General features: G+C 52.4%; 1 protein-coding gene and 1 long non-coding RNA gene across 2 annotated transcripts in view; one reads left to right on the top strand and one right to left on the bottom strand.

Annotated features, from left to right (window-relative positions):
- Window positions 1-9,408: 9,408 nt before the first annotated feature.
- On the top strand, window positions 9,409-15,409 carry LOC144488460 (uncharacterized). The gene is made up of 3 exons (XR_013496578.1): window positions 9,409-9,533; window positions 9,623-9,681; window positions 15,046-15,409. It is a non-coding gene; the product is annotated as an uncharacterized LOC144488460 (long non-coding RNA).
- A 38-nt stretch (window positions 15,410-15,447) lies between these two features.
- LOC144488461 (E3 ubiquitin-protein ligase rnf8-B-like) overlaps window positions 15,448-22,937 on the bottom strand; it is a 68,437-nt gene continuing 60,947 nt past the window's right edge. Inside the window, exon 4 of the mRNA XM_078206531.1 lies at window positions 15,448-15,698. Within this exon, the coding sequence (XP_078062657.1) occupies window positions 15,550-15,698 (149 nt within the window). The 3' untranslated portion in view covers window positions 15,448-15,549. The remainder of the gene's footprint in view (window positions 15,699-22,937) is intronic.

Below are 22,937 nucleotides of genomic sequence, written 5' to 3'. Positions count from 1 at the left end.
TTTTGTACCAAATAAACCTGTTGGACTTTAACCTGGTGTTGTTAAACTTACTGCGAAAGGAACAGGAACAGGAACAGGCCATTCAGCCCCTCTACCCTGTTACACAGGAACAGGCCATTCAGCCCCTCTACCCTGTTACACAGGAACAGGCCATTCAGCCCCTCTACCCTGTTACACAGGAACAGGCCATTCAGCCCCTCTACCCTGTTACACAGGAACAGGCCATTCAGCCCCTCTACCCTGTTACACAGGAACAGGCCATTCAGCCCCTCTACCCTGTTACACAGGAACAAGAGGCCATTCAGCCCCTCTACCCTGTTACACAGGAACAAGAGGCCATTCAGCCCCTCTACCCTGTTACACAGGAACAAGAGGCCATTCAGCCCCTCTACCCTGTTACACAGGAACAAGAGGCCATTCAGCCCCTCTACCCTGTTACACAGGAACAGGCCATTCAGCCTCTCTACCCTGTTACACAGGAACAGGCCATTCAGCCCCTCTACCCTGTTACACAGGAACAGGCCATTCAGCCCCTCTACCCTGTTACAAAGGAACATAGAACATAGAACAGTACAGCACAGAACAGGCCCTTCGGCCCACGATGTTGTGCCAAGCTTTATCTGAAACCAAGATCAAGCTATCCCACTCCCTATCATCCTGGTGTGCTCCATGTGCCTATCCAATAACCGCTTAAATGTTTCTAAAGTGTCTGACTCCACTATCACTGCAGGCAGTCCATTCCACACCCCAACCACTCTCTGCGTAAAGAACCTACCTCTGATATCCGTCCTGTATCTCCCACCACGAACCCTATAGTTATGCCCCCTTGTAATAGCTCCATCCACCCGAGGAAATAGTCTTTGAACGTTCACTCTATCTATCCCCTTCATCATTTTATACACCTCTATCAAGTCTCCCCTCAGCCTCCTCCGCTCCAGAGAGAACAGCCCTAGCTCCCTCAACCTTTCCTCATATGACCTACCCTCCAAACCAGGCAGCATCCTGGTAAATCTCCTCTGCACTCCTTCCAGCGCTTCCACATCCTTCTTATAGTGAGGTGACCAGAACTGCACACAATATTCCAAATGTGGTCTCACCAAGGTCCTGTACAGTTGCAGCATAACCCCACGGCTCTTAAACTCCAACCCCCTGTTAATAAAAGCTAACACACTACAGGCCTTCTTCACAGCTCTATCCACTTGACTGGCAACCTTGAGAGATCTGTGGATATGGACCCCAAGATCTCTCTGTTCCTCCACAGTCTTCAGAACCCTACCTTTGACCCTGTAATCCACATTTAAATTTGTCCTACCAAAATGAATCACCTCACATTTATCAGGGTTAAACTCCATTTGCCATTTTTCAGCCCAGCTTTGCATCCTATCTATGTCTCTTTGCAGCCTACAACAGCCCTCCACCTCATCCACTACTCCACCAATCTTGGTGTCATCAGCAAATTTACTGATCCACCCTTCAGCCCCCTCCTCTAAGTCATTAATAAAAATCACAAAGAGCAGAGGACCAAGCACTGATCCCTGCGGCACTCCGCTAGCAACCTGCCTCCAATCCGAAAATTTTCCATCCACCACCACCCTCTGTCTTCGGTCAGACAGCCAGTTACCTATCCAATCGGCCAACTTTCCCTCTATCCCACACCTCCTCACTTTCATCATAAGCCGACCATGGGGGACCTTATCAAACGCCTTACTAAAATCCATGTATATGACATCAACCGCCCTACCTTCATCAACACACTTAGTTACCTCCTCAAAAAATTCTATCAAATTTGTGAGGCACGACTTGCCCTTCACGAATCCGTGCTGACTATCTCGGATTAATCTGCATCTTTCTAAATGGTCGTAAATCCCATCCCTAAGGACCCTTTCCATCAATTTACCAACCACCGAAGTCAGACTAACCGGTCTATAATTACCAGGGTCATTTCTATTCCCTTTCTTAAACAGAGGAACAACATTCGCCATTCTCCAGTCCTCTGGCACCATCCCTGTGGACAGCGAGGACCCAAAGATCAACGCCAAAGGCTCTGCAATCTCATCCCTTGCCTCCCACAGAATCCTAGGATACATTTCATCAGGCCCAGGGGACTTATCGACCTTCACTTTATTCAAAACTGCCAAGACATCCTCCCTCCGAACATCTATTTCCTCCAGCCTATTAGCCTGTAACACCTTCTCTTCCTCAAAAACATAGAACATAGAACATAGAACATTACAGCGCAGAACAGGCCCTTCGGCCCACGATGTTGCACCGACCAGTTAAAAAAAAAAACTGTGACCCTCCAACCTAAACCAATTTCTTTTCGTCCATGAACCTATCTACGGATCTCTTAAACGCCCCCAAACTAGGCGCATTTACAACTGATGCTGGCAGGGCATTCCAATCCCTCACCACCCTCTGGGTAAAGAACCTACCCCTGACATCGGTTCTATAACTACCCCCCCTCAATTTAAAGCCATGCCCCCTCGTGCTGGATTTCTCCATCAGAGGAAAAAGGCTATCACTATCCACCCTATCTAAACCTCTAATCATCTTATATGTTTCAATAAGATCCCCTCTTAGCCGCCGCCTTTCCAGCGAAAACAATCCCAAATCCCTCAGCCTCTCCTCATAGGATCTCCCCTCCATACCAGGCAACATCCTGGTAAACCTCCTCTGCACCCTCTCCAAAGCCTCCACATCCTTCCTGTAATGTGGGGACCAGAACTGCACACAGTACTCCAAGTGCGGCCGCACCAGAGTTGTGTACAGTTGCAACATAACGCCACGACTCCTAAATTCAATCCCCCTACCAATAAACGCCAAGACACCATATGCCTTCTTAACAACCCTATCTACTTGATTCCCAACCTTCAGGGATCTATGCACACATACACCTAGATCCCTCTGCTCCTCCACACTACTCAAAGTCCTCCCGTTAGCCCTATACTCAACACATCTGTTATTCCTACCAAAGTGAATTACCTCACACTTCTCCGCATTAAACTCCATCCGCCACCTCTCGGCCCAACTTTGCAACCTGTCTAAGTCTTCCTGCAAACTACGACACCCTTCCTCACTGTCTACCACACCACCGACTTTGGTGTCATCAGCAAATTTGCTAATCCACCCAACTATACCCTCATCCAGATCATTAATAAATATTACAAACAGCAGTGGCCCCAAAACAGATCCCTGAGGTACACCACTTGTAACCGCACTCCATGATGAATATTTACTATCAACCACCACCCTCTGTTTCCTATCCGCTAGCCAATTCCTGATCCAATTTCCTAGATCACCCCCAATCCCATACATCTGCATTTTCTGCAGAAGCCTACCATGGTGAACCTTATCAAACGCCTTACTAAAATCCATATATACCACGTCCACTGCCTTGCCCCCATCCACCTCCTTGGTCACTTTCTCAAAAAACTCAATAAGGTTAGTAAGGCACGACCTACCTGCCACAAAACCATGCTGACTATCACCTATCAATTCATTACTCTCCGAATAACTATAAATCCTATCCCTTATAATTTTTTCCAACATCTTGCCGACAACAGAAGTGAGACTCACCGGTCTATAATTCCCGGGGAAGTCTCTGTTCCCCTTCTTAAACAATGGGACAACATTCGCTAACCTCCAATCTTCTGGTACTATACCAGAGGCCAACGACGACCTGAAGATCAGAGCCAGAGGCTCTGCAATCACTTCTCTTGCCTCCCAGAGAATCCTTGGATAAATCCCATCCGGACCAGGGGATTTATCTATTTTCAGACCCTCCAGAATATCCTGCACATCCTCCTTATCAACTGTAATACTGTCTATTCTACTCCCTTGCAACCCAGTGTCCTCCTCAGCTATATTCATGTCCCCTTGCGTGAACACCGAAGAGAAATATTGGTTCAATGCTTCACCAATCTCCTCCGGTTCCACACATAACTTCCCTCTGCCATCTATAACTGGCCCTAAACTTGCCCTAACCAACCTTCTGTTCTTGACATACCTATAGAACGCCTTAGGATTCTCTTTAACCCTATCCGCCAAAGTCTTCTCATGTCCCCTTTTAGCCCTTCTAAGCTCGCTCTTCAACTCCCTCTTAGCCAATCTAAAGCTTTCTAGTGCACTACCCGAGTGCTCACGTCTCATCCGAACATAAGCCTCCTTTTTCTTTTTAACCAACAAAGAAACTTTTTTGGTGCACCACGGTTCCCTAGCCCTACCAATTCCTCCTTGCCTGACAGGGACATACCTATCACAGACTCGCAGTAGCTGCTCCTTGAAAAAGCTCCACATGTCGGACGTTCCCAGTCCCTGTAATCTCCTAGTCCAACCTATGTTTCCTAATTCTCTCCTAATAGCCTCATAATTACCCTTCCCCCAGCTAAAACCACTGGCCCGAGGTTCATGCCTATCCCTTTCCATCACTAAGGTGAACGTAACCGAATTGTGGTCACTATCACCAAAATGCACACCAACTTCCAAGTCTAGCACCTGGTCTGGCTCATTTCCCAGCACCAGATCCAATATAGCCTCACCTCTAGTTGGCCTGTCTACATACTGAGTCAAAAAACCTTCCTGCACGCTTTGAACAAAAACTGACCCCTCTAACGAGCTAGAGCTATAACAATTCCAGTCAATATTAGTCAAGTTAAAATCCCCCATAACAATTGCCCTATTACTTTCACTCCTAAGCAGGATTGACTCCGCAATCCTTTCCTCAACCTCTCTAGAACTTTTAGGAGGTCTATAAAAGACTCCCAACAGGGTGACCTCTCCTCTCCTATTTCTAATCTCCGCCCATACTACCTCAACAGATAAGTCCTCATCAAACCTCCTCTCTGACACTGTGATACAATCTCTGACCAATAATGCTACCCCTCCCCCTCTTCTACCTCCTTCCCTACTTCGACTAAAACATTTGAACCCCGGGACCTGCAGCATCCATTCCTGCCCCTGCTCTATCCATGTCTCTGAAATAGCCACAACATCGAAGTCCCAGGTACTGATCCACGCTGCAAGTTCACCCACTTTATTGCGAATACTCCTGGCATTGAAGTATACACATTTCAAACCCTGCTCCACCCCACCTCTGCAATGCCGTGCATTGCAGTCCCCATCCATGCATCCCTCACTTTCAGCCCCACTACTCAGGATCCCTCCCCCCCCCCGAATCAGTTTAAACCTCCCTGCATGGCCTTAGCAAATTTACCCCCCAGGATATTGGTCCCCTTCTGATTAAGGTGTAGACCATCCTTCTCATAGAGGTCACACCTTCCCCAGTACGAGCCCCAATTGCTTAAGTACCTGAACCCCTCCCTCCTGCACCATCCCCTCAGCCATGAATTCAAACCTTCCCTCTCCCTATTCCTCTCTAAACTATCCCGTGGTACAGGCAAGAGTCCAGAGATAACCACTCTGTCAGTCTTGGCCTTTAGTTTCCACCCCAACTCCATAAATCCCTGCCTAATATCCCCTTCCCCTATCCTCCCTATGTCGTGTGTCCCCACATGTACAATAACTTGTGGTTTATCTCCCTCCCCCCTAAGAGTCCTGAATACCCTGTCAGACACATCCCGGACCCCAGCCCCTGGTAGGCAACACACCAACCCTGAGTCCCTACCTTTAGTTCCGACCCTCCTATCTGTCCCCTTAATTGTGGAGTCCCCAATCACAAGGCCCAGTCTTTTACAGCCCCTAACCACCTGAGCTTTCTCACTCGGCTCACCCCCAGAGATCTGCTCTCTATGCTCAGTTGATTCCTCCTCAACTGTAGCCTCCAGCACCGAAAACCTATTATGGAGGGGAACCGCCCCAGGGGATTGTCTTCCCGATTGCTTCTTACCCCTCCTCCTGGCATTGACCCAAGCCTCATTTCTAGGAGTTACTATTTCTCTATAACTCCTATCAACTTCCACCTCCGCCTCCCGAATTATGCGGAGTTCCTCTACCTCCCCCTCCAGCTCCTTTACACGCTCCTCCAGAAGCTGCAATCTAATGCACTTCTTACAACTAAAATCTCCTGAAACACTACTGGATTTCCTCACCACATACATCCCACAGGAGATGCAGCATACTGCCTGAACTGCCATCCCTGAAGCCATTACCAGCAAGAAAAAAAGAAAACAAAAAACTTCCCCACACTTATAATTAGGTTAGAGGAGGATGGAAGGGTGGGATCCTCTACCAGTGTAGAGGATCGGGTATCTCCTCTGCACCAATTTATAGGGCTAGGGGCCCGAGAGAAAAAAAAAAACTACTACTGAGGGGGAACCACCCAGGTAACTGACTTTTAAAGTTAAAATAAAAACCCTTCCCAGACTCCTTTGCTGCCCACTTCTAGTTTTCACTTTAAACTTGAAAAACTGCTGTTAAAGTAAAGGCCAAAAAAATACACACACTAGCTGACTAATTAAATAAATAAACAATTCAATTAATCCAATTAATCTCTTACCAGCACTGCTGCTTTTCAATCACCCCTCTCAGCTTGCTCCAGTGGATCAATGAGGGGGAACCTCCCAGGTAACTGACTTTTAAAGTTAAAATAAAAACCCTTCCCAGACTCCTTTGCTGCCCACATGGCCCCTCTCCTTGGTGAACACTGAAGAAAAGTATTCATTCATCACCTCGCCTATCTCTACTGACTCCATACACAAGTTCCCACTACTGTCCTTGACCGGCCCTAACCTCACCCTGGTCATTCTTTTATTCCTCACATAAGAGTAAAAAGCCTTGGGGTTTTCCTTGATCCGACCCGCCAAGGACTTCTCATGTCCCCTCCTAGCTCTCCTAAGCCCCTTTTTCAGCTCATTCCTTGCTAACTTGTAACCCTCAATCGAGCCATCTGAACCTTGTTTCCTCATCCCTACATAAGCTTCCCTCTTCCTTTTCACAAGACATTCCACCTCTTTTGTGAACCATGGTTCCCTCACTCGGCCATTTCCTTCCTGCCTGACAGGGACATACCTATCAAGGACACCCAGTATTTGTTCCTTGAAAAAGTTCCCCTTTTCATTAGTTCCTATCTCTGACAGTTTCTGTTCCCAACTTATGCCCCCTAATTCTTGCCTAATCGCATCATAATTACCCCTCCCCCAATTGTAAACCTTGCCCTGCCGTACGGCCCTATCCCTCTCCATTGCAATAACAAAAGACACCGAATTGTGGTCACTATCTCCAAAGTGCTCTCCCACAACCAAATCTAACACTTGGCCCGGTTCATTTCCCAGTACCAAATCCAATGTGGCCTCACCTCTAGTCGGCCCATCCACAGATTGTGTCAGGAAACCCTCCTGCACACACTGCACAAAAACTGCCCCATCCAAACTATTTGACCTACAAAGGTTCCAATCAATATTTGGAAAGTTAAAGTCCCCCATGACAACTACCCTGTGACCCCCACACACATCCATAATCTGCTTCGCAATTTCTTCCTCCACATCTCTATTACTATTTGGGGGCCTATAGTAAACTCCTAACAACGTGACCGCTCCTTTCCTATTTCTAACCTCAGCCCATATTACCTCAGTGTGCAGATCCCCCACGAAGTGCCTTTCCGCAGCCGTTAAACTATCCTTGATTAACAATGCCACTCCTCCACCTCTTTTACCAGCTTCCCTACACTTAGTGAAACATCTATACCCCGGAACGTCCAACAACCATTCCTGTCCTTGTTCTACCCACGTCTCCGTAATGGCCACAACATCGTAGTCCCAAGTACCAATCCATGCCCCAAGTTCATCTACCTTGTTCCGGATGCTCCTTGCATTGAAGTGGACACACTTCAACCCACCTTCCTGTCTACCAGTACCCACCCTTGACCCTGATACCTTCCCCAATACCTCACCACCCTCACTGACTTCTGGACTACAACTCCCTTTCCCACTCCCCTGACAAATTAGTTTAAACCCCCCTGAAGAGCCGTAACAAATTTCCCTCCCAGGATATTGGTGCCCCTCTGGTTCAGGTGCACCTCGTCCTGTTTGTACAGGTCCCACCTTCCCCAGAATGTGTTCCAATTATCCACGTATCTGAAACCCTCCCTCCTACACCATCCCTGCAACCACATGTTTAACTGCACTCCTGTTACACAGGAACAGGCCATTCAGCCCCTCTACCCTGTTACACAGGAACAAGAGGCCATTCAGCCCCTCTACCCTGTTACACAGGAACAGGCCATTCAGCCCCTCTACCCTGTTACACAGGAACAGGCCATTCAGCCCCTCTACCCTGTAACACAGGAACAGGCCATTCAGCCCCTCTACCCTGTTACACAGGAACAAGAGGCCATTCAGCCCCTCTACCCTGTTACACAGGAACAAGAGGTCATTCAGCCCCTCTACCCTGTTACACAGGAACAGGCCATTCAGCCCCTCTACCCTGTTACACAGGAACAGGCCATTCAGCCCCTCTACCCTGTAACACAGGAACAGGCCATTCAGCCCCTCTACCCTGTTACACAGGGACAGGAGGCCATTCAGCCCCTCTACCCTGTTACACAGGGACAGGAGGCCATTCAGCCCCTCTACCCTGTTACACAGGGACAGGAGGCCATTCAGCCCCTCTACCCGGTAACACAGGAACAAGAGGCCATTCAGCCCCTCTACCCTGTTACACAGGAACAGGCCATTCAGCCCCTCTACCCTGTTACACAGGAACAGGCCATTCAGCCCCTCTACCCTGTTACACAGGAACAAGAGGCCATTCAGCCCCTCTACCCTGTAACACAGGAACAAGAGGCCATTCAGCCCCTCCTGAGCCTGTTACACAGGAACAAGAGGCCATTCAGCCCCTCTACCCTGTAACACAGGAACAAGAGGCCATTCAGCCCCTCCTGAGCCTGTTACACAGGAACAAGAGGCCATTCAGCCCCTCTACCCTGTTACACAGGAACAGGCCATTCAGCCCCTCTACCCTGTTACACAGGAACAGGCCATTCAGCCCCTCTACCCTGTAACACAGGAACAGGCCATTCAGCCCCTCTACCCTGTAACACAGGAACAGGCCATTCAGCCCCTCTACCCTGTTACACAGGAACAGGCCATTCAGCCCCTCAACCCTGTTACATAGGAACAGGCCATTCAGCCCCTCTACCCTGTTACACAGGAACAGGCCATTCAGCCCCTCTACCCTGTTACACAGGAACAGGCCATTCAGCCCCTCTACCCTGTAACACAGGAACAGGCCATTCAGCCCCTCTACCCTGTAACACAGGAACAGGCCATTCAGCCCCTCTACCCTGTTACACAGGAACAGGCCATTCAGCCCCTCTACCCTGTAACACAGGGACAAGAGGCCATTCAGCCCCTCTACCCTGTTACACGGGAACAAGACGATCCCTCTCAGCCCCTGCAGGGTCTGCCGTTGCTGGCCTGATCTACATTTGAGTTTTTTTTGTCTTTGTGCCTCTGCAGGGTTTCAGTTGAATAATCAGTTATCCCAAATCATTGTCGCCCGATACTCAGACCTGGATAATCTCCTTCTGGATTTTGACAACTTTGTTTCCTGCCTCATTCGCCTTGAGGCCACGTTCAGTAAGTGAAGCTGGTGACTGTGGGACTCAGTGCGGTTCCTTAGCGGAGATTGCAGCAGGGATTTCAGTTTGTCTCTCTCTCTCTCACAGAAATGTTCTACGCTTTGCCAAAAGATGGAAATGGGTTCATCCAACTGGATCTCAACCAGGTGGGGACATGAGGGAAGGTGACCACCCGAGCCCCAATCTGCCCCGAGCCCCAATCTGCCCCGCGCCCCTCTCTGCCCCGAGCCCCAATCTGCCCCGCGCCCCAATCTGCCCCGCGCTCCAATATGCCCGAGCCCCAATCTTCCCCGAGCCCCAATCTTCCCCGAGCCCCAATCTGCCCCGAGCCCCAATCTTCCCCGAGCCCCAATCTTCCCCGAGCCCCAATCTTCCCCGAGCCTCAATCTGCCCCGAGCCCCAATCTTCCCCGAGCCCCAATCTGCCCCGCGCCCCAATCTGCCCCGCGCCCCTCTCTGCCCCGCGCCCCTCTCTGCCCCGAGCCCCTCTCTGCCCCGAGCCCCTCTCTGCCCCGCGCCCCTCTCTGCCCCGCGCCCCTCTCTGCCCCGCGCCCCTCTCTGCCCCGAGCCCCTCTCTGCCCCGAGCCCCTCTCTGCCCCGAGCCCCTCTCTGCCCCGAGCCCCTCTCTGCCCCGAGCCCCAATCTGCCCCGAGCCCCAATCTGCCCCGAGCCCCTCTCTGCCCCGAGCCCCTCTCTGCCCCGAGCCCCTCTCTGCCCCGAGCCCCTCTCTGCCCCGAGCCCCTCTCTGCCCCGAGCCCCTCTCTGCCCCGAGCCCCTCTCTGCCCCGAGCCCCTCTCTGCCCCGAGCCCCTCTCTGCCCCGAGCCCCTCTCTGCCCCGCGCCCCTCTCTGCCCCGCGCCCCTCTCTGCCCCGCGCCCCTCTCTGCCCCGCGCCCCTCTCTGCCCCGAGCCCCAATCTGCCCCGAGCCCCTCTCTGCCCCGCGCCCCTCTCTGCCCCGCGCCCCTCTCTGCCCCGCGCCCCTCTCTGCCCCGCGCCCCTCTCTGCCCCGCGCCCCTCTCTGCCCCGCGCCCCTCTCTGCCCCGCGCCCCTCTCTGCCCCGCGCCCCTCTCTGCCCCGCGCCCCTCTCTGCCCCGCGCCCCTCTCTGCCCCGCGCCCCTCTCTGCCCCGCGCCCCTCTCTGCCCCGCGCCCCTCTCTGCCAGCTCGTGTCCCCCGCACTGACCCCCTCTCCCCCGCACTGACCCCCACTCCCCCGCACTGAACATCCCTCGCCCGCACTGACCCCCCCTCTCTCCCCCGATCTGACCCCCTCTCCCCCGCCGCTCTGACCCCCTCTCCCCCGCACTGACCCCCCCTCTCTCCACCACACTAACCCCCCTCTCTCCCCCACGTTAACCCCCTCTCTCCCCCACGCTAACCCCCCTCTCTCCCCCACGCTAACCCCCCTCTCTCCCCCACGCTAACCCCCCTCTCTCCCCCACGCTAACACCCCTCTCTCCCCCACGCTAACCCCCCTCTCTCCCCCACGCTAACCCCTCTCTCTCCCCCACGCTAACCCCTCTCTGACTCCCCCCCGAACGAACCCCTCTCTCTCTCTCTCTCTCTCCCCACACTAACCCCGCTCTCTCTCTCTCCCACACACGAACCCCTCGCTCTCCCCCCCCACACGAACCCCTCGCTCTCCCCCCCCACACGAACCCCTCGCTCTCCCCCCCCACACTAACCCCCCCCATCTCTCCCCCACACTAACGCCCCTCTCTGTCTCTCCCCCACACTAACCCCTCTCTCTCCCCCACACTAACCCCTCTCTCTCCCCCACACTAACCCCCCTCTCTCTCTCTCTCTCTCCCCCACATTAACCCCTCCCTCTCTCCCCCACACTAACCCCTCTCTCTCCCCCACACGAACCCCCCTCTCTGTCTCTCCCCCACACTAACCCCTCTCTCTCCCCCACACTAACCCCTCTCTCTCCCCCACACTAACCCCTCTCTCTCCCCCACACTAACCCCTCTCTCTCCCCCACACTAACCCCTCTCTCTCCCCCACACTAACCCCTCTCTCCCCCCCCCACACTAACCCCTCTCTCTCCCCCACTCTAACCCCTCTCTCCCCCACACTAACCCCCCTCTCTCTCTCCCCCACACTAACCCCTCTCTCTCTCTCCCACACTAACCCCTCTCTCTCCCCCCCACACTAACCCCTCTCTCTCCCCCACACTAACCCCCCTCTATGTCTCTCCCCCACACTAACCCCTCTCTCTCCCACACTAACCCCGCCCTCTCTCCCCCCCACACTAACCCCCCTCTCTCCCCCACACTAACCCCCCCTCTCTCCCCCACACTAACCCCCACTCTCCCCCACACTAACCCCCCTCTCTCCCCCACACTAACCCCCCTCCCTCCCCCACACTAACCCCTCTCTCTCCCCCACAATAACCCCTCTCTCTCACCCCCACACTAACCCCCCTCTCTCCCCCACGTTAACCCCCTCTCTCCCCCACACTAACCCCCTCTCTCCCCCACGCTAACCCCCCTCTCTCCCCCACGCTAACCCCCCCCTCTCTCCCCCACACTAACCCCCCTCTCTCCCCCACGCTAACCCCTCTCTCCCCCACACTAACCCCTCTCTCTCTCTATCCCCCACAGTCACCCCTCTCTCTCTATCCCCCACACTAACCCCTCTCTGACTCCCCCCCGAACGAACCCCTCTCTCTCTCCCCCACACTAACCCCGCTCTCTCTCTCTCCCCCCCACACGAACCCCTCGCTCTCCCCCACACTAACCCCCCTCTCTCTCTCTCTCCCCCACACGAACCCCTCGCTCTCCCCCCCCACACTAACCCCCCCCATCTCTCCCCCACACTAACCCCCCTCTCTCTCTCCCCCACATTAACCCCTCCCTCTCTCCCCCACACTAACCCCTCTCTCTCCCCCACACGAACCCCCCTCTCTGTCTCTCCCCCACACTAACCCCTCTCTCTCCCCCACACTAACCCCTCTCTCTCCCCCCCCACACTAACCCCTCTCTCTCCCCCCCCACACTAACCCCTCTCTCTCTCCCCCACACGAACCCCCCTCTCTGTCTCTCCCCCACACTAACCCCTCTCTCTCCCCCACACTAACCCCTCTCTCCCCCACACTAACCCCTCTCTCTCCCCCACACTAACCCCTCTCTCTCCCCCCCCACATTAACCCCTCTCTCCCCCCCCACACTAACCCCTCTCTGTCTCTCCCCCACACTAACCCCTCTCTGTCTCTCCCCCACACTAACCCCTCTCTCTCCCCCACACTAACCCCCCTCTCTCTGTCCCCCACACTGACTCCTCTCCCCCCCAACACTAACCCCCCTCTCTCTCTCCCCCACACTGACCCCTCTCCCCCCCCACACTAACCCCCCTCTCTCTCTCCCCCACACTGACCCCTCTCCCCCCCCACACTAACCCCCCTCTCTATCCCCCACACTAATCCCCCGCTCTCCCCCACAGTAACCCCCCCTCTCTCCCCCACACTAACCCCCCTCTCTCCCCCACACTAACCCTTCTCTCTCTCCCTCACACTAACCCCTCTCTCTCTCCCCCACACTAACCCCTCTCTCCCCACACTAACCCCCCTCTCTCTCCCCCACACTAACCCCTCTCTCTCTCTCCCCCACACTAACTCCCCTCTCTCTCCCCCCCACACACCCCCCTCTCTCTCTCCCCCACACTAACCCCTCTCTCTCTCTCCCCCACACTAACCCCTCTCTCCCCCACACTAACCCCCCTCTCTCCCCCACACTAACCCCCCTCTCTCTCCCCCACACTAACCCCCTCTCTCTCCCCCACACTAACCCCTCTCTCTCTCTCCCCCACACTAACCCCTCTCTCTCTCTCTCCCCCACACTAACTCCCCTCTCTCTCCCCTCCACACCCCCCTCTCTCTCTCCCCCACACTAACCCCTCTCTCTCCCCCCCCACACTAACCCCTCTCTCTCTCCCCCACACGAACCCCCCTCTCTGTCTCTCCCCCACACTAACCCCTCTCTCTCCCCCACACTAACCCCTCTCTCTCCCCCACACTAACCCCTCTCTCTCCCCCACACTAACCCCTCTCTCTCCCCCCCCACATTAACCCCTCTCTCCCCCCCCACACTAACCCCTCTCTGTCTCTCCCCCACACTAACCCCTCTCTCTCCCCCACACTAACCCCCCTCTCTCTGTCCCCCACACTGACTCCTCTCCCCCCCAACACTAACCCCCCCCTCTCTCTCTCCCCACACTGACCCCTCTCCCCCCCCCCACACTAACCCCCTCTCTCTCCCCCACACTGACCCTCTCCCCCCCCCAACCTAACCCCCCTCTCTACCCCCACACTAATCCCCCGCTCCCCCACAGTAACCCCCCATCTCTCCCCCACACTAACCCCCCTCTCTCTCCCCCACACTAACCCCTCTCTCTCTCCCTCACACTAACCCCTCTCTCTCTCCCCCACACTAACCCCTCTCTCCCCCATACTCACCCCCTCTCTCTCTCCCCCACACTAACCCCTCTCTCTCTTTCCCCCACACTAACTCCCCTCTCTCTCCCCCCACACACCCCCTCTCTCTCCCCCACACTAACCCCTCTCTCTCTCTCCCCCACACTAACCCCTCTCTCCCCCACACTAACCCCCCTCTCTCTCCCCCACACTAACCCCCCTCTCTCCCCCACACTAACCCCTCTCTCTCTCTCCCCCCACACTAACCCCTCTCTCTCCCCCACACTAACCCCTCTCTCTCTCCCCCACACTAACTCCCCTCTCTCTCCCCCCCACACCCCCCCCTCTCTCTCCCCCACACTAACCCCTCCCTCTCTCCCCCACACTAACCCCCCCTCTCTCTCCCCCACACTAACCCCTCTCTCCCCCACTCACCCCTCTATCTCTCCCCCACACTAACCCCCCTCTCTCCCCCCACACTAACCCCTCTCTCCCCCCCACACTAACCCCCCTCTCTCTCTCCCCCACACTAACCCCCCTCTCTCACTCCCCCACACTAACCCCTCTCTCTCTCTCTCCCCCACACTAACCCCCCTCTCACCCCCCTCACTAACCCCTCTCTCTCTCTCCCACACTAACCCCCTCTCTCCCCCCCACACTAACCCCTCTCTCTCTCTCCCCCACACTAACCCCTCTCCCTCACACTAACCCCTCTCTCTCTCTCCCCCACACTAACCTCTCTGTCTCCCCCACACTAACCCCCCTCTCTCCCCCCACACTAACCTCTCTCTCCCCCCCACACTAACCCCTCTCTCTCCCCCCCACACTAACCCCCCTCTCACCCCCCTCACTAACCCCTCTCTCCCCCCCACACTAACCCCTCTCTCTCTCTCCCCCACACTAACCTCTCTGTCTCCCCCACACTAACCCCCCTCTCTCCCCCACACTAACCCCTCTCTCTCCCCCCCACACTAACCCCTCTCTCTCCCCCCCACACTAACCCCTCTCTCTCCTCCACACTAACCCCCCCCTCTCTTTCCCCCCACATTGTTTGTCTCTCTCTCTCCCCCCCACTAACCCCTCTCTCTCTCCCCCCACAGTGGCTGAGCCTTGTTATGGCCTGATGATTGAGTTTGGCAGTGTGTTCCTGGAGTGTCGCTGTATCGATGATGTTCTGTTGGGCCCCAGTGAGCGTGGCGTCCACCCTCCGAGGGACATTATCACCTCTCTGGGATTGATGTTTGGAATCTGATTCTTCACCCTTTGCGCTGGCTGCTTGCTTTCCCTTCTGTATGAATCACTGGATTCTCACTGTGTGATTACATCTAATCATGCAGACCAAGGATCCTGGCTCACTGTGACTGGGATCCAGTGGATCGCTGCTGATTTGCTTCTTGTTAATCCTGGGTTCCTCACTGTGGGATCTGGTCTCTGTTTCTAACTGAATAAAGAGTCTGAAAGCTGTGGCCTTGCTGAGTGTTGTAAGTGACTGGGAGACAGTACAATGTACAGCATTTATTGAAGCAGTATCCCCAGCAGCAAGGACGAGTCTCTGCTATAATCTCCAAAACCCCCAGCCCCTTCACCTCCCCACCCACCCCCAGTCAGATAATATAATAAACAGGATTCTCCTCCGTGTCTCCCTCCTCACTCGGTTCCTCTGTGTCTGAGCTGCTGTCTGTGCTGACAGACTGGATTGAAGACAGATCATCACAGCTACTGCTTCCACTCTCACTCAGTGTGCTCTTCAACGCTGGGGAATAAGAAAGAGATGAGAGAACCATGAAACGATAACTCTGCTTCTCGGCACAGCTGCTGCATCACCCGCTGAGTATTCTCATTGAGAGAGACACACCTCTCATTGTCTGAGCTCTCGCTGCAGCAGAAAGAAAATTAATAAGATCATAACCTTCGGAGCGGGAGCTGGCCATTCAGCCCCTCAGATCTGGTTGTGGCTTTAACTCCACTTTCCTTCCTGTCCCCCCTGACGCTGGAGCCGCTTTGTCACTCAGAAACCTGCTGAACGCAGTGTTTAATATATCGTCACTCTGCAGCTCTCCCTGGGGGAGGGGGTTCCAAAAAGAAGACATTTCTCCTCATCCTATTTCTCACACTGTGCCCCCGCTTCGAGATCACCCCATCCTCCGCCCTATGATGAGGCAACAGCCTCATAATCCACCCTCTTTTCAACAAGATCACCTCTCAATCTTGGCAGCAAGATGAAAGACAGACCGAGGCAGCCGGGAGAACTGGTGGAAACTGAGGCGTTGTATATTTTTAGGGCAGAGTGAGATAAATTGATTAACAAATGGCCTGAAAGGTCAACAATCACAGGCATGATTTGATAGGATGGAGCAGGCGCGGAGGGGTCCAACCAGCTCAACCTGTCCTCACAGCAACCCCTCCAGACCAGGAGCCCAAGCACTGAACCGGCTCGGAACTGCTTCCAATACAAGTAGGGCGATGATCAAACCACAATTCCAGGTGTGGTCTGACCAATCTCCTGTACAGCTACAGCAAGATGTCACAACTTAGATACTCCAACAAAGGTCACCAGAGAGAGTCGGACCCATTAGAGATCAAGGGGGAAATCTGTGTGGGGTCCACAAGAGATGGGTGAGATCCTAAATGAATATTTCTCATCAGGATTTACTGTTGAGGAAAGCATGGACGTTGGGGAACTTGGGGAAATAAATAGTGATGTCTTGAGGAGTGTACATATTACAGAGAAGGAGGTGCTGGAAGTCTTAAAGCACATCAAGGTAGATAAATCCCTGGGACCTGATGAAGTGTATCCCAGGACGTTGTGGGAGGCTAGGGAGGAAATTGCGGGTCCCCTAGCCGAGATATTTGAATCATCGATAGTCACGGGTGAGGTGCCTGAAGATTGGAGAGTGGTAAATGTTGTGCCTTTGTTTAAAAAGGGCTGCAGGGAAAAGCCTGGGAACTACAGGCCAGTGAGCCTCACATCTGTGGTGGGTAAATTGTTGGAAGGTATTTTGAGAGACAGGATCTACAGGCATTTAGAGATGCAAGGACTGATTAGGGACAGTCAGCATGGCTTTGTGAGTGGAAAATCATGTCTCACAAATTTGATTGAGTTTTTTGAAGGGGTAACCAAGAAGGTAGATGAGGGCAGTGCAGTTGGTGTTGTCGACATGGACTTTAGCAAGGCCTTTGACAAGGTACCGCATGGTAGGTTGTTGCATGAAGTTAAATCTCCCGGGATCCAGGGTGAGGTGTCTAAATGGATACAAAATTGGCTTCTTGACAGAAGCCACTGAGGGTGGTTGTAGAGGGTTGTTTTTCAAACTGGAGACCTGTGACCAGCGGTGTGCCTCAGGGATCAGTGCTGGGTCCACTGTTATTTGTTATTTATGTTAATGATTTGGATGAGAATATAGGGGGCATGGTTAGTAAGTTTGCAGATGACACTAAGATTGGTGGCATAGTGGACAGTGAAGAAAGTTATCTCAGATTGCAACGGGATCTTGATCAATTGGGCCAGTGGGCTGACGAATGGCAGATGGAGTTTAATTTAGATAAATGCGAGGTGATGCATTTTGGTAGGTTGAACCAGGGCAGGATTTACTCAGTTAATGGTAGGGCGTTGGGGAGAGTTACAGAACAAAGAGATCTCGGGGTACAGGTTAGAACAGAAGAACTAGGAGCAGGAGTAGGCCATCTGGCCCCTCGAACCTGCCCCGCCATTCAATAAGGTCATGGCTGATCTTTACCTGGACTCAGCTCCACTTACCCGCCCGCTCACCATAACCCTTAATTCCTTTACTGTTCAAAAATTTATCTATCCTTGCCTTAAAAACATTCAATGAGGTAGCCTCAACTGCTTCACTGGGCAGGGAATTCCACAGATTCACAACCCTTTGTGTGAAGAAGTTCCTCCTCAACTCAGTCCTAAATCTGCTTCCCCTGATTTTGAGGCCATGCCCCCTAGTTCTAGTTTCACCCGCCAGTGGAAACAACTTCCCTGCTTCTATCTTATCTATTCCCTTCATCATCTTATATGTTTCTATAAGATCTCCCCTCATTCTTCTGAATTCCAATGAGTATAGCCCCAGTCGACTCAGTCTCTCCTCAAAAGCCAACCCTCTCAACTCCGGAATCAACCGAGTGAATCTCCTCTGCACCCCCTCCAGTGCCAGTATATCCTTTCTCAAGTAAGGAGACCAAAACTGTGCACAGTACTCCAGGTGTGGCCTCACCAGCACCTTATACAGCTGCAACATAACCTCGCTGTTTTTAAACTCCATCCCTCTCGCAATGAAGGACAAAATCCCATTTGCCTTCTTAATTACCTGCTGCACCAGCAAACCAACTCCTTGAGATTCCTGCACAAGGACACCCAGGTCCCTCTGCACAGCAGCATGCTGCAATTTTTTACCATTTAAATAACAGTCCATTTTGCTGTTATTCCTACCAAAGTGGATGACCTCACATTTACCAACATTGTACTCCATCTGCCAGACCCTCGCCCACTCACTTAGACTATCTGTATCCCTTTGCAGACTTTCAGCATCCTCTGCACACTTTGCTCTGCCACTCATCTTAATGTCATCTGTGAATTTTGACACACGACACTTGGTCCCCAACTCCAAATCATCTATGTAAATCGTAAACAATTGCGGTCCCAACACTGATCCCTGAGGCACACCACGAGTCACTGATCGCCAACCAGAAAAACACCCATTTACCCCACTCTTTGCTTTCTGTTCGTTAACCAATCCTCTATCCATCCTAATAGAAACATAGAAACATAGAAAAACTACAGCACAAAACAGGCCCTTTGGCCCCACAAGTTGTGCCGAACACATCCCTACCTATAACCCTCCATCCTATTAAGTCCCATGTAAAGCTGCATCATTATCCCCGGACTCCTAAACTCAATCCCTCGATTGATAAAGGCCAGCACACCACACGCCTTCTTAACCACCTGCTCCACCTGCGGGGCCGATTTTAGAGTCAAAGAACAAAGAACAATACAGCACAGGAACAGGCCCTTCGGCCCTCCAAGCCCGCGCTGCTCCCTGGTCCAAACTAGACCATTCTTTTGTATCCCTCCATTTCCACTCCGTTCATGTGGCTATCTAGATAAGTCTTAAACGTTCCCAGTGTGTCCGCCTCCACCACCTTGCCCGGCAGCGCATTCCAGGCCCCCACCACCCTCTGTGTAAAATATGTCCTTTTGATATCCGTGTTAAACCTATGGACCCAGACCCCAAGCTCCTTCTGATCCTCTACAGTACTAAGAGTCTTTCCCTTTATATTGTACTCCTTCATCCCATTTGACCTGTCAAAATGGACGACCACGCATTTATCTGGGTTGAAGTCCAGCTGCCACTTCTCCGCCCAGTCTTGCATCCTATCTATGTCCCTCTGTAACTTCTGATATCCCTCCAGACTATCCACAACCCCACCAACCTTCGTGTCGTCGGCAAACTTACCAACCCATCCCTCCACTTCCTCATCCAGGTCATTTATGAAAATGACAAACAGCAAGGGTCCCAGAACAGATCCCTGGGGCACACCACTGGTGACCGACCTCCATTTAGAAAAAGACCCATCTATACCCACTCTCTGCCTCCTTTGGGCAAGCCAGTTCTGGATCCACAGGGCAGCAGCCCCTTGGATCCCATGCCCTCTCACTTTTTCTCGAAGCCTTGCATGGGGTACCTTATCGAACGTCTTGCCAAAATCCACATAAACCACATCTACCGCCTTCCCTTCGTCAATGTGTTTAGTCACATTTTCGAAGAACTCCACCAGGCTCGTAAGGCACGATCTGCCTTTGACAAAGCCATGCTGAGTATTCTTGAGCATACTAAACCTCTCTAAATGCTCATGTCTTGTCCCTCAGGATCTTCTCCATCAACTTACCAACCACTGAGGTTAGACTGACCGGTCGGTAATTTCCTGGGCTATCCCTATTCCCCTTCTTGAAAATAGGAACCACATCCGCAATCCTCCAATCCTCTGGCACCTCTCCCGACTCCATCGACGACGCAAAGATCATCGCCAGAGGCTCTGCAATCTCTTCCCTCGCCTCTCACAGTAACCTGGGGTACATCCTGGGGTACATGGAGCTTAATAGGATGGAGGGTTATAGGTAGGTCTAGAAGGTAGGGATGTGTTCGGCACAACTTGTGGGCCGAAGGGCCGGTTTGTGCTGTAGTGTTTCTATGTTTCTATCCCATCCAGACCCGGCGACTTATCTATCTTGATGCCATTCAAAGATTCCAGCACAACCTCTTTGTTAAAGTCCACATACTCAATCTTTTCAGTCCACCGCACGCCCACAGTACATCCACCCAGGTCCTTCTCCTCTGTGAAAACCAAGGCAAAATATTCATTAAGCACCTCTGCCATTTCTACTGGTTCCATACAGACTTTCCCGCCTTCACCTTTTATAGGCCCTATTCCGTCACGTCTCATCCTTTTACTCTTCACATATTTATAGAACGCCTTAGGGTTCTCCTTAATCCTACCTGCCAAGGCCTTCTCGTGACCCCTTCTGGCTCTCCTAATTTCCTTCTTTAGTCCCTTCCTACAAGCCGTATACTCATCTAAATCCCTATCTTTGCCAAGCTCTCTGAACCTTTTGTACTCTTTCCTTTTCTTCTCGACTAGGTCCCTCACAGCTTTCGTGCACCACGGTTCCTTTAACCTACCAACACCTCCCTGTCTGCTCAGAACGTTGTCCTGTAGAACCCTAGACAGACATTCCTTGAAAACCTGCCACCTCTCTTCAGTACATTTCCCCAAGAATACCTCCTTCCAATTTACTCTTCTAATTTGCTGCCTTATATCTTCATATTTCCCCTTACTCCATATAAACGCTTTCCGAGCTTGCCTGATCCTCTCTTTTTCCCATGCAAGCATAAAGGAGATAGAGTTATAATCGCTATCCCCAAGATGCTCTCCCACTGAGAGATCTGACACCTGTCCAGATTCATTGGTCAGTATCAGATCAAGTACAGCCTCTCCTCTTGTAGGCTACGGGTAATACATTACCCGTAACACCGTGCACCTTTATCTTATGCAGCAGTCTTTGCGGCGGCACCTTGTCAAATGCCTTCTGGAAATCCAGATACACCAAACAAAGAACAAAGAACAGTACAGCACAGGAAACAGGCCCTTCGGCCCTCCAAACCTGTGCCGCTCATTGGTCCAACTAGACCAATCGTTTGTATCCCTCCATTCCCAGGCTGCTCATGTGACTATCCAGGTAAGTCTTAAACGATGTCAGCGTGTCTGCCTCCACCACCCTACTTGGCAGCGCATTCCAGGCCCCCACCACCCTCTGTGTAAAAAACATCCCTCTGATATCTGAGTTATACTTCGCCCCTCTCACCTTGAGCCCATGACCCCTCGCGATCGTCACCTCTGACCTGGGAAAAAGCTTCCCACTGTTCACCCTATCTATACCCTTCATAATTTTGTACACCTCTATTAGATCTCCCCTCATTCTCCGTCTTTGCAGAGAGAACAACCCCAGTTTACCCAATCTCTCCTCATAGCTAAGACCCTCCATACCAGGCAACATCCTGGTAAACCTTCTCTGCACTCTCTCTAAAGCCTCCACGTCCTTCTGGTAGTGCGGCGACCAGAACTGGATGCAGTACTCCAAATGCGGCCTAACCAGCGTTCTATACAGCTGCAACATCAGACTCCAGCTTTTATACTCTATACCCCGTCCTATAAAGGCAAGCATACCATATGTCTTCTACACCACCTTCTCCACCTGTGCTGCCACCTTCAAGGATTTGTGGACTTGCACACCTAGGTCCCTCTGTGTTTCTATACTCCTGATGACTCTGCCATTTATTGTATAACTCCTCCCTACATTAGTTCTTCCAAAATGCATCACTTCGCATTTATCCGGATTAAATTCCATCTGCCATTTCTCCGCCCAATTTTCCAGCCTATCTATATCCTGCTGTATTGCCCGACAATGTTCATCACTATCCGCAAGTCCAGCCATCTTCGTGTCATCTGCAAACTTGCTGATTACACCAGTTACACCTTCTTCCAAATCATTTATATATATCACAAATAGCAGAGGTCCCAGTACAGAGCCCTGCGGAACACCACTGGTCACAGACCTCCAGCCGGAAAAAGACCCTTCGACTGTTACCCTCTGTCTCCTGTGGCCAAGCCAGTTTTCTACCCATCTAGCCACCTCTCCTTGTATCCCATGAGCCTTAACCTTCTTAACCAACCTGCCATGAGGGACTTTGTCAAATGCCTTACTGAAATCCATATCGACGACATCCACGGCCCTTCCTTCGTCAACCGTTTTTGTCACTTCCTCAAAAAACTCCACCAAATGTGTAAGGCACGACCTCCCTCTTACAAAACCATGCTGTCTGTCACTAATGAGATTGTTCCGTTCTAAATGCGCATAGAATCCTCTCCAACAACTTCCCTACCACGGACATCAAGCTCACCGGTCTATAATTACCCGGGTTATCCTCCAATCCTCAGGGACCTCACCTGTGTCCAATGAAGAGACAAAGATTTCCGTCAGAGGCCCAGCAATTACATCTCTCGTCTCCCTAAGCAGTCTAGGATAGATGCCATCAGGCCCTGGGGATTTGTCAGTTTTAATGTTACCTAAAAAACCTAACACTTCCTCCCTTGTAATGGAGATTCTCTCTGACGGGTCAACACCTCCCTCTGAGACACTCCCAGTCAACAAGTCCCTCTCCTTTGTGAATACCGATGCAAAGTATTCGTTTAGGATCTCCCCTTTCCCTTGGGTTCTAAGCATAATTCCCCTCCTTTGTCCCTGAGAGGTCCGACTTTTTCCCTGACAACTCTTTTGTTCCTAACGTATGAATAAAATGCCTTAGGATTCTCCCTAATCCTAACTGCCAAGAACATTTCGTGACCTCTTTTTGCCCTTCTAACTCCCCGTTTGAGTTCTTTCCTACTCTCTCTGTATTCCTCCAGAGCTCCATCTGTTTTCAGTTGC

The sequence above is a fragment of the Mustelus asterias genome, unplaced genomic scaffold, assembly GCF_964213995.1.
Source record: "Mustelus asterias unplaced genomic scaffold, sMusAst1.hap1.1 HAP1_SCAFFOLD_1587, whole genome shotgun sequence".
Taxonomy (NCBI): domain Eukaryota; kingdom Metazoa; phylum Chordata; class Chondrichthyes; order Carcharhiniformes; family Triakidae; genus Mustelus; species Mustelus asterias.
This window is presented reverse-complemented; position numbering and strand designations above follow the sequence as displayed.